Source organism: Halichoeres trimaculatus, unplaced genomic scaffold (assembly GCF_033239565.1).
Source record: "Halichoeres trimaculatus isolate MK-OKI-2021-1 unplaced genomic scaffold, fHalTri1.1 fHalTri1_scaffold_13, whole genome shotgun sequence".
Lineage (NCBI taxonomy): Eukaryota > Metazoa > Chordata > Actinopteri > Labriformes > Labridae > Halichoeres > Halichoeres trimaculatus.
This window is the reverse complement of record NW_027437191.1, coordinates 27,700,847-27,712,218: the sequence shown is the minus strand read 5'-3', so window position 1 is coordinate 27,712,218 and position 11,372 is coordinate 27,700,847. Positions and strand designations below refer to the sequence as shown.

Sequence of the window (11,372 nt, the reverse complement as noted above, 5' to 3'; positions counted from 1 at the left end):
CTTACTAACTTTTGAAATATTTTGAATCCAGCTTGGTGTGAACGAAGAAATGCGCTACTGCCAATAATCTTCATGAAAAAAAAAAATTAAAAAAAAACAAAATAAAATTTTGTAACAAATTGGGTCATACAACACTGGCTCTAACGGGGTGTCCTTGGGTTTTGAATTCTGCCCCTAGTGGATGTTTGGGGAATAGTTTTTTGCAATGGTTTGGATGCTGCCTGGTTTTGTAAAGATAATGTGGCTGATGTGAATTTTATTAAGATGACAATGATGATAAAATTAGAAAAATAATGAGGACAATAAACAAAGACAAAAACAAGCTGTTCCTGTAATCTCCTGTATAACTAATGTTGCTACTGCTAGCAGCTGCTAGCTTGCAGGTTCACATTTGGTGGTGTCTACAATAATGTAGAACAAAAATACAAAATAACAATTTGTGCTTACATCTACAGTTCCACATACCTAATATATCTGTTTGTAGTCATAAAGTGTTTTCTGCATTTTCACAGTTTATTACCACTTTACAGAAGTAGCTATGTGCAGTTGTTGACTACTATAATTTTGTATATAAATGTAATTTTTAAAAACCATTTTCTTAAATGTTTATATTAACATGCTGCCATTTTTAGATTTATATTTTCCACAAATAAAATCTGAGCTATTTTAAGCCAACTGCAGTTCGTACAGACCTTATAAACAGATGATTTTGTTGGTATTCCACTGAAATACATACATTTTTTTGAAAACAGATGTGTTTTTATACCAGAAATAAATAACCACATGTTATATACTCTGGAAATTAATTTAATCACTTAAAATATAAACGACCGTCTATTAAAACCAGGGATTAAATTTGGGCCTCTGGTCTAAACATCTGTTTTTCACCGCCTCTCAAATGAACCTATCAATCAATCAGCCTCCACAATCCCCGCCCCCCTTCGCGCCTGCGCAGACCCTCTCAGGGAGCTGTCCCTGTCAGTCGGTGCTGAAGTGTTTCCACTGAAGCTTCTTCTGCTCCGCCGCTCCACACAAACACACGGCAGCGATGGAGGAAGAGTTAAAATGCCCAGTTTGTGGCTCCCTGTTCAAGGAGCCCATCCTGCTGCCCTGCTCCCACAATGTCTGCCTGGCCTGCGCCCGGAACATCACCGTTCAGACCCCCGAGGGTGAGACCCCGGTGCAGAGCCGAGCCTCGGGGAGCTCCGACTACGACTACCTGGACATGGACAAGATGAGTCTGTACAGCGAGACGGACAGCGGATACGGCTCCTACACACCGTGCCAGATCAAGTCACCAAACGGGGTGCGAGTGTTTCCCCCCACCATCGCCCACCGACACTGCTCCCTCACTTGTCCGCTGTGTCACCGGAGCGTCTCCCTGGATGAGCGGGGGCTCCGGGGTTTCCCTCGGAACCGGCTTCTTGAGGCCATAGTGGCGCGGTACCAGCAGAACCGCGCCGCCTCCGCCGCCTCCTCCTCCTCAACGGCGGTGAAGTGCCAGCTGTGCGACCGCAACCCTGTGGACGCAACTGTGATGTGCGAGCAGTGCGACGTGTACTACTGTAACGCCTGTCAGCAGCGGTGCCACCCGTCCCGCGGTCCGCTCGCTAAGCACCGCTTGGTACCACCGAGGAACCCCGCGGCAGGAGGGGGCGTCGCGAGCGGAGGAGGCACCGGCGGCAGCGGCAGCGGTGGTGCTGGAGGTGGGGGCGGAAGCGACGGACAGATGCCGCCTGCCACCGCGAGGAAACCTGCGACTTGCGTGGATCATGAAGCGGAAAACTTCAGCATGTACTGCTACAGCTGCAAGCTGCCAGTGTGTATGAAGTGTCTACAGGAGGGGAAACACGCCAAACACGACGTGAGGACGCTGGCTATGATGTGGAAACAACACAAGGTGGGCGAACACACCTACACACACACACACCTTCTCTTTTCTACTACCTGTATGAACCATGGGCTCATCAGTAAACCCTGAAAACCCCAGAATAAAGCCTAAATCTTCTTCTCTCTATCTCTCTGTCTCTCCCACTCACACCCACACACAATTTGTTGACTCAAAGTTTTATGAAACACATTTCTGGCAAAGACTTGAAGCTTTATTTGATCAGACGATCCTCACATTCATTGAAAACAACAGCTGCGCTCCATTAAACTGAGAAAATGCACAATAATCAATACAAAATGTACATTTTCTGCACAAATACACTATTGTCTTACACATTTACACTTGATAACACTTATTCTGACACACACTCATACCCCCTGCTCCCCAAAGGCCTTAAGACATGAGTTATCTATGTGTCTAAAGGCAGAAAACACCCACACACTGAAACAAACAGCTTCATATTCCTTTCCACCCTTCTCAAAACTTGCATCTTTTATTTAGAAATTTTATATGAATGTGTATTAAAATCATTCCCCACCTGAAATAAATCCAGATGTACTGGAATTGTTGGTTGTATTGGAGTGATTTTATTAGCGAGGAGGCTACAGTATGTTAGTCACACAGAAAATGGAGAAACCATTTATCCATGAGTGTTGCGTTTACTGTATGTGGGGCAAATGGTACATTAGAGAAGCCTGACTGATTCATCAGGATTTGCACATAATGAAATAATTACTGTAGGCGGAAAACCTCGATGTGTGTATCTCTGTGTTTGTGTTGCAGCATGAGTCATCTCCCATAGGTCACACTGCTTTTTTGTCCCGATGTTTTCTGTATTTCCGGCCCATGTTTGTATGATTGGTAATTGATTGTCTTTTATTTTCGTGTCATGCACAGGAAATGCCGAACCCTGATGTGTGTGTGTGTGTGTGTAGTGATTGTATTGAAAGAAAAGGCTGCTTAATGCTTCCTCAGGCAGGATTAAGACAAATGTCAGACTATTTTATTGAGATGTGAAGAAAAGGGGTTTGCTTTACTACACTAGCACTTCGTCATTTCCGAGGGGGATGACTGTACATTCAGTCATGTTCTATATTTAGGATGATGACTTTGAAACATCTGTCTAAGGATAAATTGGCCTCTTGGCTACTTAACTTTTATGCTTTTATGTTCATTAATCCTGGAAAGTGGAATTTGGTGTAAAAAAAACAAACTCAAACCACATGATACATCCCGGACTTTGTTCACATTAGCCTAAGCAGCTAACAGCTATTTCATAAGAAGGCAATTTGACTTTCGCACATTTTCCCAAGTCCCAAATATTCCCCACAAATTCCATCTTAAAAGAAAGTAGTGATGTTGTTTGATTACTGATATGTTTCAGTTTGTTGGGGAAGCACCAGAGTGAAGAAAGCTGCTGTGAACCGTTCACGTTAGCTTAAATGACCTGCAGCTATTTCAGAAGAATGCTGTGGTGTTCATGTCAACTGAATTTCCTCCTGAGTTTTCAATGTTTCTGACAAATTTCAACCCCAGATAAATCTATAACTTTAGATAAAGGAGTTTATTTTCCATTTTGCCAAGTTTTCAGAATGTAAGGAAAGAAATCTGTGAACTGCTCACGTTAGCTTACAGAACTGGCAGCTCTTTCAGAGAAATGCAATGACCTCATGTTAACAGCTTGACTCCACTTATTTAAACTGAGTTTCATCATCTGTCCTCAATATTTACATCACATTTTAATCCCACATAAACTTGCAACTGGAGAAGAAACAGAATTAAACATCTGAACTTTTCATGTTAGCTTCAATGGCATTAGCGCTTTCAGAGGAATGAAATGCAGATGACATGTTACCTTGACTTCATCCAAGTTTCTTTCTGAATCCGCAACAAGTTTTATCCCCAGACACATTTTCATCTTATAAAAGTAACATCTTTTTCATTTGGTCGTGCTTTTACAGAAAGAACCAAGCTAAACTTTGAGATTGAGGACAGATATTTATGAACTGATAATGTTAGCTTACTTGCAACTTGACCTATTTTTAGCAAACTTTCTTACTTGAATGTCAGAGTTAAGGGTTAGCTCCCATGATCCCATGCAACTCCAAAAGCATTAGGGATGGGTACTGGATTAGGTACTTTTATAGGTACTTACCAAATTCTGTCAAAAGTACCAGGTACCGATTCACGTAAAACCAAAAGGTACCATGTTTAGGTACCTAAATGCATCCTTGTGAGGGAGTGGAAGAGTAGGCAATTTTGGACATGAACACAGCATTACAAAGGTTAGATATTGAAGAAATTAGTTTTTTAATAGTATATTATTAAACAAATTGATATTTTTTACCACATTAACACAAAAAAGTACAGAAAATTGGTACCGTTGAGTACCAGCACTGATTGCCAGGTACCGGGCATCAGTACCATATCATTCAAATGTGAAAGGTACCCCTAAAAAACACAAGCTGCGTTTCCACCAAGCGATTCAGTTTGGTTAGTCTTGGCATGGCATGCATTTTACGGCGTTTCCACTGACTGATCCTGGGACAGATCCCCAACTAACTGTGATGGTTATTTAAGCCATCCCACCTTTTAGCAACTTATGTAGGGGTGCCAGACTAAACTGATAAGATTTCAGAAGGTGGAACAACAACACTGCAGACCACTGATTGGTCGAAAGAGTTGTCACTTACCCTGCAGCAGTGGCTGCATTTCTCCTGGCAGCACACAGACTTTTCTGAAACAAAGCTTGATTGCACTTTGTATCAAAGAGCTACATGCCAATCACAGAGAGGACGAAACGCTGAATGTCTTTCATTGATGCTCTTTGTTTATTGTGACACATTTTTCTTCTTCGTTGGATTTATTAGTGGGGTACTCTGTGTCGTGCTGCTATGGCTTCACGCTATTATTTTTACAGATGTGGCTTTCGGCATCTGGCTTACATCCCGTCGACCACAAGGGGGCACCTTTTGCAAACGCAAACGGGATCAGGCTGAACCGAGCCAACCTGTACCAAACCGTACTGAACCGAACCGGGCTGCTTGGTGGAAACGCGACTATAGTCTGTGTGAATCATGGATGTTGTATCAGTTTCTGAAAAGGTATTTAGAAGCCTAAAGATGGCGCTCATCATTTTGAAAATGAATACACCAACTTTCTGTGTTTTTGCCACAAGGCTAACAGGAAGAAGTTGATACATTTTGTAAACGTGCTGGATTGAGTTGCAAGATTACAGGAATTTTCAAAGTTGGAAACTCTCCATGGGAATTCTTGGAAATCAACAGAAATTTTTGAAGAATTTTCAAGAAATTCATATGAACTGCATTTGCTTGGTTATATATGCATATACGTATGAAACGAATTGGGTTGCTATAAGCAGACATGCCTGCAAACACATTTTATGCAGCATTTTTTAAATCAAGTTGATCAAAAAAAACAAAATTTCTCAGCCAAAATGTGCCAGGAATTATTGGAAAATTAGTTTAAATTGACGTAAATGAACCCCCCCCTTTGCAACCCAAGTGCTGTATGCATTTTTGTGGATTGATTTGATATGTGGTGTGAGTCTATAGTGCTGCTTTTGCGATTCATAGTTGAAAACCATTGTCAAGTTGTTTTAACCAATCAGAACAAAGTGCTTCACACAGCTGGGTGATAAGTGAGAGCACTTGGTAATAATGTCTAAAGTTTATGAGGACATTCTTCACGATTAGTGTTTTCACTGAAAGATTCATTTTCTACACAGACTTTTCTTCTTTCACTTAACCGAACCAGAGCGCTGAATATTAATCAAAGTGATGAAAAATACGCTCTAAATCTTTCTTACATAAAAGCAGAGAATGTGGTGTTCTCTCTCTGGCTTTTTGAGGATGGTAGATTAAAAACGTCGGGGATGTAGTGGGATTTTGGAGAAATGGAAAATGAACCATGTTGTCTTCTGCACTGTGTGAACTATCATGATTTGAAAGTGCTGATTGAACGTATCAAAAGCAGACTCTGGTTCGACTCGTGTGTCTCCAGATTGTGTATAAAGTCTTCATTTTCTTGACTTCTCACACATTTTATCAGAGGTTTGTAGTCGATGTTGAACTGTAGACTTCAGAGCCTTTGAAAGCGATGAATCCCGCTGGATCTGACTTACATTTTTAATCTGGGGCAGAGTAAAAACAAACAAAAACATTTTTTCACCCTATGATGAGTGCCATTTGTTTAAACCAGGATGACACTTTTTTTTTTCTACCATCATCTGTCCTCTCCTCTCCCACTGCCTGCCAAAAGTGACCCGCCTGCATCATTAAAGGATGATTAAAGTGATTTATGATTTAATTCATTTTTCCTCGACTCTTTCATTAATTTAAAAGAGGGCTCGAGGGCCGGGGTCGACTCAAGTTCATGTCCCTCAGGTTTCAGGGCCTGCTGACTTCACTGCTTAAATTTTTAACAGAGCTGTGCTTCCAAGTTTTTAATAGTTTTATATGATATTGTAATTTATTTTAACCAATGAATCTCCCTGAAGAACACCCATGAAGGGTGATTGCGCAATTTTTAGCATTCAATTTGTTTTTTAGTGGTTCGAAGATGTCATTAGCATATTAAGCATGAGATTAGGTTAAAAAAAAACCCACAGAGAAGGAATTAAAGAGGTTTAAGGGGAATTTAATACGACTAATACTTGTATTTAAGCAGCTGAACGACCAGTTTGACTTGTGCTCATTGAAGCTGTCCTCATCCAGATCTTCACCTCTTGAGTGTAAATTAAAAGCCACTTCGTGTGTCCAGCTAAATGTGTCATTTGTGTTAATCTGCCTCTTGGTTTTTGTGTCACAGGAAGTCCCTCCATTCATGATTTATCTGTTTTCTCCCCTCACCACTCACCCCTCCTTACGTCTTATTTATTTACCTCCCCCTCCTCATTTACTTTCTTTCAGCCCTTCCCCCAATCTTCCCCTCTGCCACCCCGTCCCATAAATGGACCGTGAAAATCCCATCAGAGTACAGGAGTGAGAGGGGCGTTGATAAGTAATGAGTGGCGTATGAATAAGACATGGCCGCCACTTACTTAATATGGTGTCCTTCACATTGAGGGAGATCAATGACGGGTTGTCTTCTTCGCTCTCAGTCTGCACTCGAACAGCATCGCGTGTGTCTCCGACACGTCAGAGGAGTTTTTGAAGTGTCACTCAGCGAGGTCAGAGCTGGGTTTCATTTAAGTGGATGATGTAGCACCCTCACTGAAACCCCCCTTGTTTATTCAGTTGTTATGTCAAAAGCTTTTCTACGTTCGTCCTCTGATATCCTGCTTTTCTTACCAAGCCTTCCAGGTTTTCTGGTATTGCTCAGTGTTAACCAAAACCCCCTAATCTTGTGCACATTGCTTACAGTCCAACTAACTTCAGATCAGAGCATGTGCTCAGATCAAAAGCTACAAATTCTGAGCCCAGATCTGTCATAATGACATCCTCAGCAGTAATTTCACAACTTTATAAACAGATGTTTGCATTCAAGTGAAGCAGACGATTCAATCTAGCTCAAAAGAGGCAACCGGAGTGACACATCTGTCTGGCACCGTGTCATTAAAGTTGATATCTTGACTTCCAGGGATGCATCAGAAGTTGTTTTCTTCTCCTCACAGCAAGGCTGCACTTTTCACAAATCTTTGCAATGCTGTTATCTCTGCAAACTTATGGCATGTTGACTATCAAATATAGGGGTTTGTGACAATAATGCAAGCTTGAGTGAAGCCTGAAGATGCTGTTGAATAATAAATGTTGTTGAACATTGAAAACTGTTGTTGATGTTAAATTACTAGCTGTGGTAAGCTGTGAAGATTTGGAAAACAACCCACATACTCAGTTCTGCTGCTCATCCACAAATCCAGTTCCTTATAAATGTGGCTCCATTAAAAAAAAAAAAAAAAGATTTGTCAATGGTATAAAATTTATTTCCATGAGGCATTGCCACAACAAAAAATAATCATACACACTGTTGTAAATTACTTTTAGCGAGGTGTGTATTTGTTTTGGAATTGTATGGAGATCAGATCGAAAGAAATGGTCTTTGTTCAAGACAATTTTTTACTGGATACAATGCGCCGAGGTATGGGACTTATTAGTACTGTTATGTAGCGATATGGTTTGAAACGTGACATCAAGCAAATGTTGTAGTAGCCAGCTACATGTAGTGCTATCAGCAGCCCGGTGCTTCGATGTATCTGTAGGCTAACGTGACAAAAAGTAAATACTGTCAGTTTGTAAGTAGTTTAATAGTCATCTAGCTGGCAGCCTGATACTTTAAGACATGTCCGTAATGTGTAATGTTTACAAATCTTGGTTAGCTATGTCCTGCAGTCATCTACCAAGCAGAGCAAACGTAACCTCACTCTTCATTTATTGATAGACTCTCAAGTTTGAACAGACCACTGCAGAATAACTGCTGACTGTGGGTTGGAATGAACATTAACACAAACAGCTTAGCACCCGTACTAAAGGTCCCATATTCTGCTCCTTTTCTGCAGTTTAATATGGATCATTGATGTCTTCATGAAATGGTAGTAACATGTTTTGGTCCAAAAAGCCAATAAATCAAGCACAGCAGCATTGTTTCCAGGCTCTCATAGCCCCTCTGTTCAGAATGGTCTGATTTAGTGGGCGTGACCTTCATATGTAAATGAGCCACTGCTGATACCGCCCCACTCTTCAGCGTCACTGAGAGTGGCGCCACGAGCTCAGATTGATAGAAAACAGCGAAGCTCTTTTATCGTAACATTACAGGCTAAAACAACAGGCTAACCGCAGCTAAAGTTAGCATCCTGTAGCTAACACAGAGGAGGGACACTGAGTAAAAGCTCTTACATCTGCTCCACAGCACACAGCATTTAAAATACTCACATTTCCAGGGTCCCAGGCTTGTTGGTGGATGGTTGGTAATGCGCCTGGATTTAGGACCAGTCCATTCGCTAGCCCTCTGTTGTACTGTCCAAAGTTGGAAAAGCACTCGGCTGTGAAGTGACTAGCACACACATGCACAGTTTAACTGAGTGTAGCTGGCACATTTCCTTGATAAATGAACTCCAGCCACTAAGACTTGTCTTCTTCCGAGATGGGAAACTTGTGCATGGAACATGGGGAGTGGAGTTGGCCGGGAGGGGGTTCGGGGGTATCTGCTCCGGTGGACCAATCAGGTCAGACTTGCTGTTTTAGGTCAGGATTTTACATTCACTAGCACAACTAAGTACAGGTTTTGTCATTAAATATCACATTTTGGGGGCTGGTAGGAAAGCCAAATACCCACAAATTTCACTAAAAGACTCAATAAAGTGATTTTTGCACAATATTGGACCTTTAAAGAGTGATACAGCCTGAGCTAAAGGCTAATTAGCCCTGACCTGTAACCTGTAATATTGGTCTCATTTCAAAGTGTGGATTACTATCAGGCATATATCTAGGAGGGAGACTTTTGCAAGATCACTTAGAAACTCTCTAAGGACTTGGAGAACGTTACCAGAGAAAGAAAACCCACAGATAAAATCTGTTCAAACACAGGGGAAGTTGTTCCAGATCAAACATGACATATAATATAACTGGCATGAACACACAGTGTATATGTGCCTTCTTAATCTCAACATTTTGCACAGTGTTTGAGAATTATTCCTCGTCCATGGTTCGTCTTTCCAGCCCAGTCCTGGAGGAATTTAAGCAGCTAACTGTTGTGTGTTCAGTTGGGGCATTTTTGTTGGTAATTTGGCTGCGACACTTGTAAATGTTGTTCTGTGAAATTAAATATTCATGCGTTTGACTTTGGGCTGCAGATTCATTAATATGCATGATGCTGTGCCTCCAAATCACAGCGACGAAGGACTTCCATGATTCAGCAAATGATGTGTGTGTATGTTTGTTACCTTGGGTTGTAGACTGTGAATAACATTATGTCTCATATCTGTAGTTGTCAATCAGATTCTTTTAAGAGTGAACGTGTTCACATGTATTGATTCTTCTTTGTGTAGGAATCGGTTTGTGCTGCTGTGTTTGTAACGTCTGTCAAAGAGTTGTTTAATCCAGAGCGACATTGTTGGGATACATTTTGCTCATTATTGAATTTGCAGTAAATCAAACACTCACTACACCAACCAGGAAGCCTGGGGGTGACATTCCCACTACTACACACCCTTACACACACATACATTGGCTCACACACACTCAGAAGGCCTGAATATGCTTTAGTGAAGCGGATGAACTTTCGCCGAGGGAATGCAGAGGAAGACACACTGATCCAGTTTCCTCTGATCAGTCGAGCAGAAAACACACTGTCTATTTAAAGCACTCACACACACACACACGTATATGAGAGCTCACGTGTGTGTGTGTGTCTATGTGTGTGTGACCTAGCTCAGTCCAGTAAAGAGAAACTGGCTTGGAGTTAAATATTAAAACGAATGAAGTGCAGAGTTGCAGTTTCCGCTGCTGCTGCTGTCAGGGTTTCATTGTTTGCACCGTCATCTTAAGATCATCTCAAAATTTAAAATGGGACAGATTGGAGTCTTCCTCATTATTATTCATAACTTATTTTAACTAGGAAGTAGCTGTTTGTGAAGTGAGGCTCATAATTAATGTTTTTTTTCTCATTTCCATTTCAAAAATTGACTTTAAAAAAGCCAATTTGTGTGGCTTCTAAAGCTTAATTTCCACTAGGTCAGATTAGCCCTGAGGCTACAGCGCTGCAGAGACAGTTAACTGTTAATCCTGCAGAGTGGGATGCCAGAGTGGAAGTGTAATAAGATGCAGATTGACCTGCTATCTCATACCTACCTTCGCTTCTCTTTAAAAACATTAATTTATATGAAGCTTTGAGTTAAAGGCTCTAAATCCTCACAACCCAGTCTTCTAGAAAATTAGCTTATGTGCCATTAAATTAATGCAGCTTACATGTTTTCAGAGAGCTGTAATGCTGCCTGAAATGTGTCTGACATCAAGCCAACATTTATTGGACTCAAGCCAAGAATTTTAAGCCAAGTCTTAACCATGTATTTAGTTTCTCACATATTTTGCCTTTTTATCCATCATCCACTTAAAAAAAGTCAGAGTGATAGGTTTCAATTAGCAGAGGATCTTTGTAAAGCAATGTAAACATCAACCTGACTCGCAGCAGAGGACACTGAAGGTATGTCACATTTTGTACGGATCACTTTTCGGTGTTCGTAGAGCTGTAGTAAATTTGGAGGAACACATTTCTCAGAGTGTGCCAGCTCTGCTTTAGGAAGCAGTGCCAGCAGTGCCCACATTTACTAAGATGCATTGTAAGCGAGCAGAGAGAGAGCCTCGGGCTTGGCCTTGTTTTCCAAAGCAGCGTTTGAATATTTGAATCAGCCAGTCTCTCTAAAACACATCCTCATCCTGAGCATCCATAAATTCATTTGTAGGATACTTTTGTGACTACTGCAAAAGAGGACATGTAAGGAAACAGCAGGATAGGACAGAGCTAA

General features: G+C 41.3%; 1 protein-coding gene across 4 annotated transcripts in view; it reads left to right on the top strand.

The window, feature by feature from the left end:
* The first annotated feature begins 968 nt into the window (after nt 1–968).
* The window catches only part of trim67 (tripartite motif containing 67), a 79,531-nt gene continuing 69,127 nt past the window's right edge, over nt 969–11,372 (top strand). For all 4 annotated transcript variants that reach the window (XM_074685247.1, XM_074685250.1, XM_074685248.1 and 1 more), the window contains exon 1: nt 969–1,900. In XM_074685247.1, coding sequence (XP_074541348.1) covers nt 1,049–1,900 — 852 coding nt within the window. In that variant the 5' untranslated portion in view covers nt 969–1,048. The remainder of the gene's footprint in view (nt 1,901–11,372) is intronic.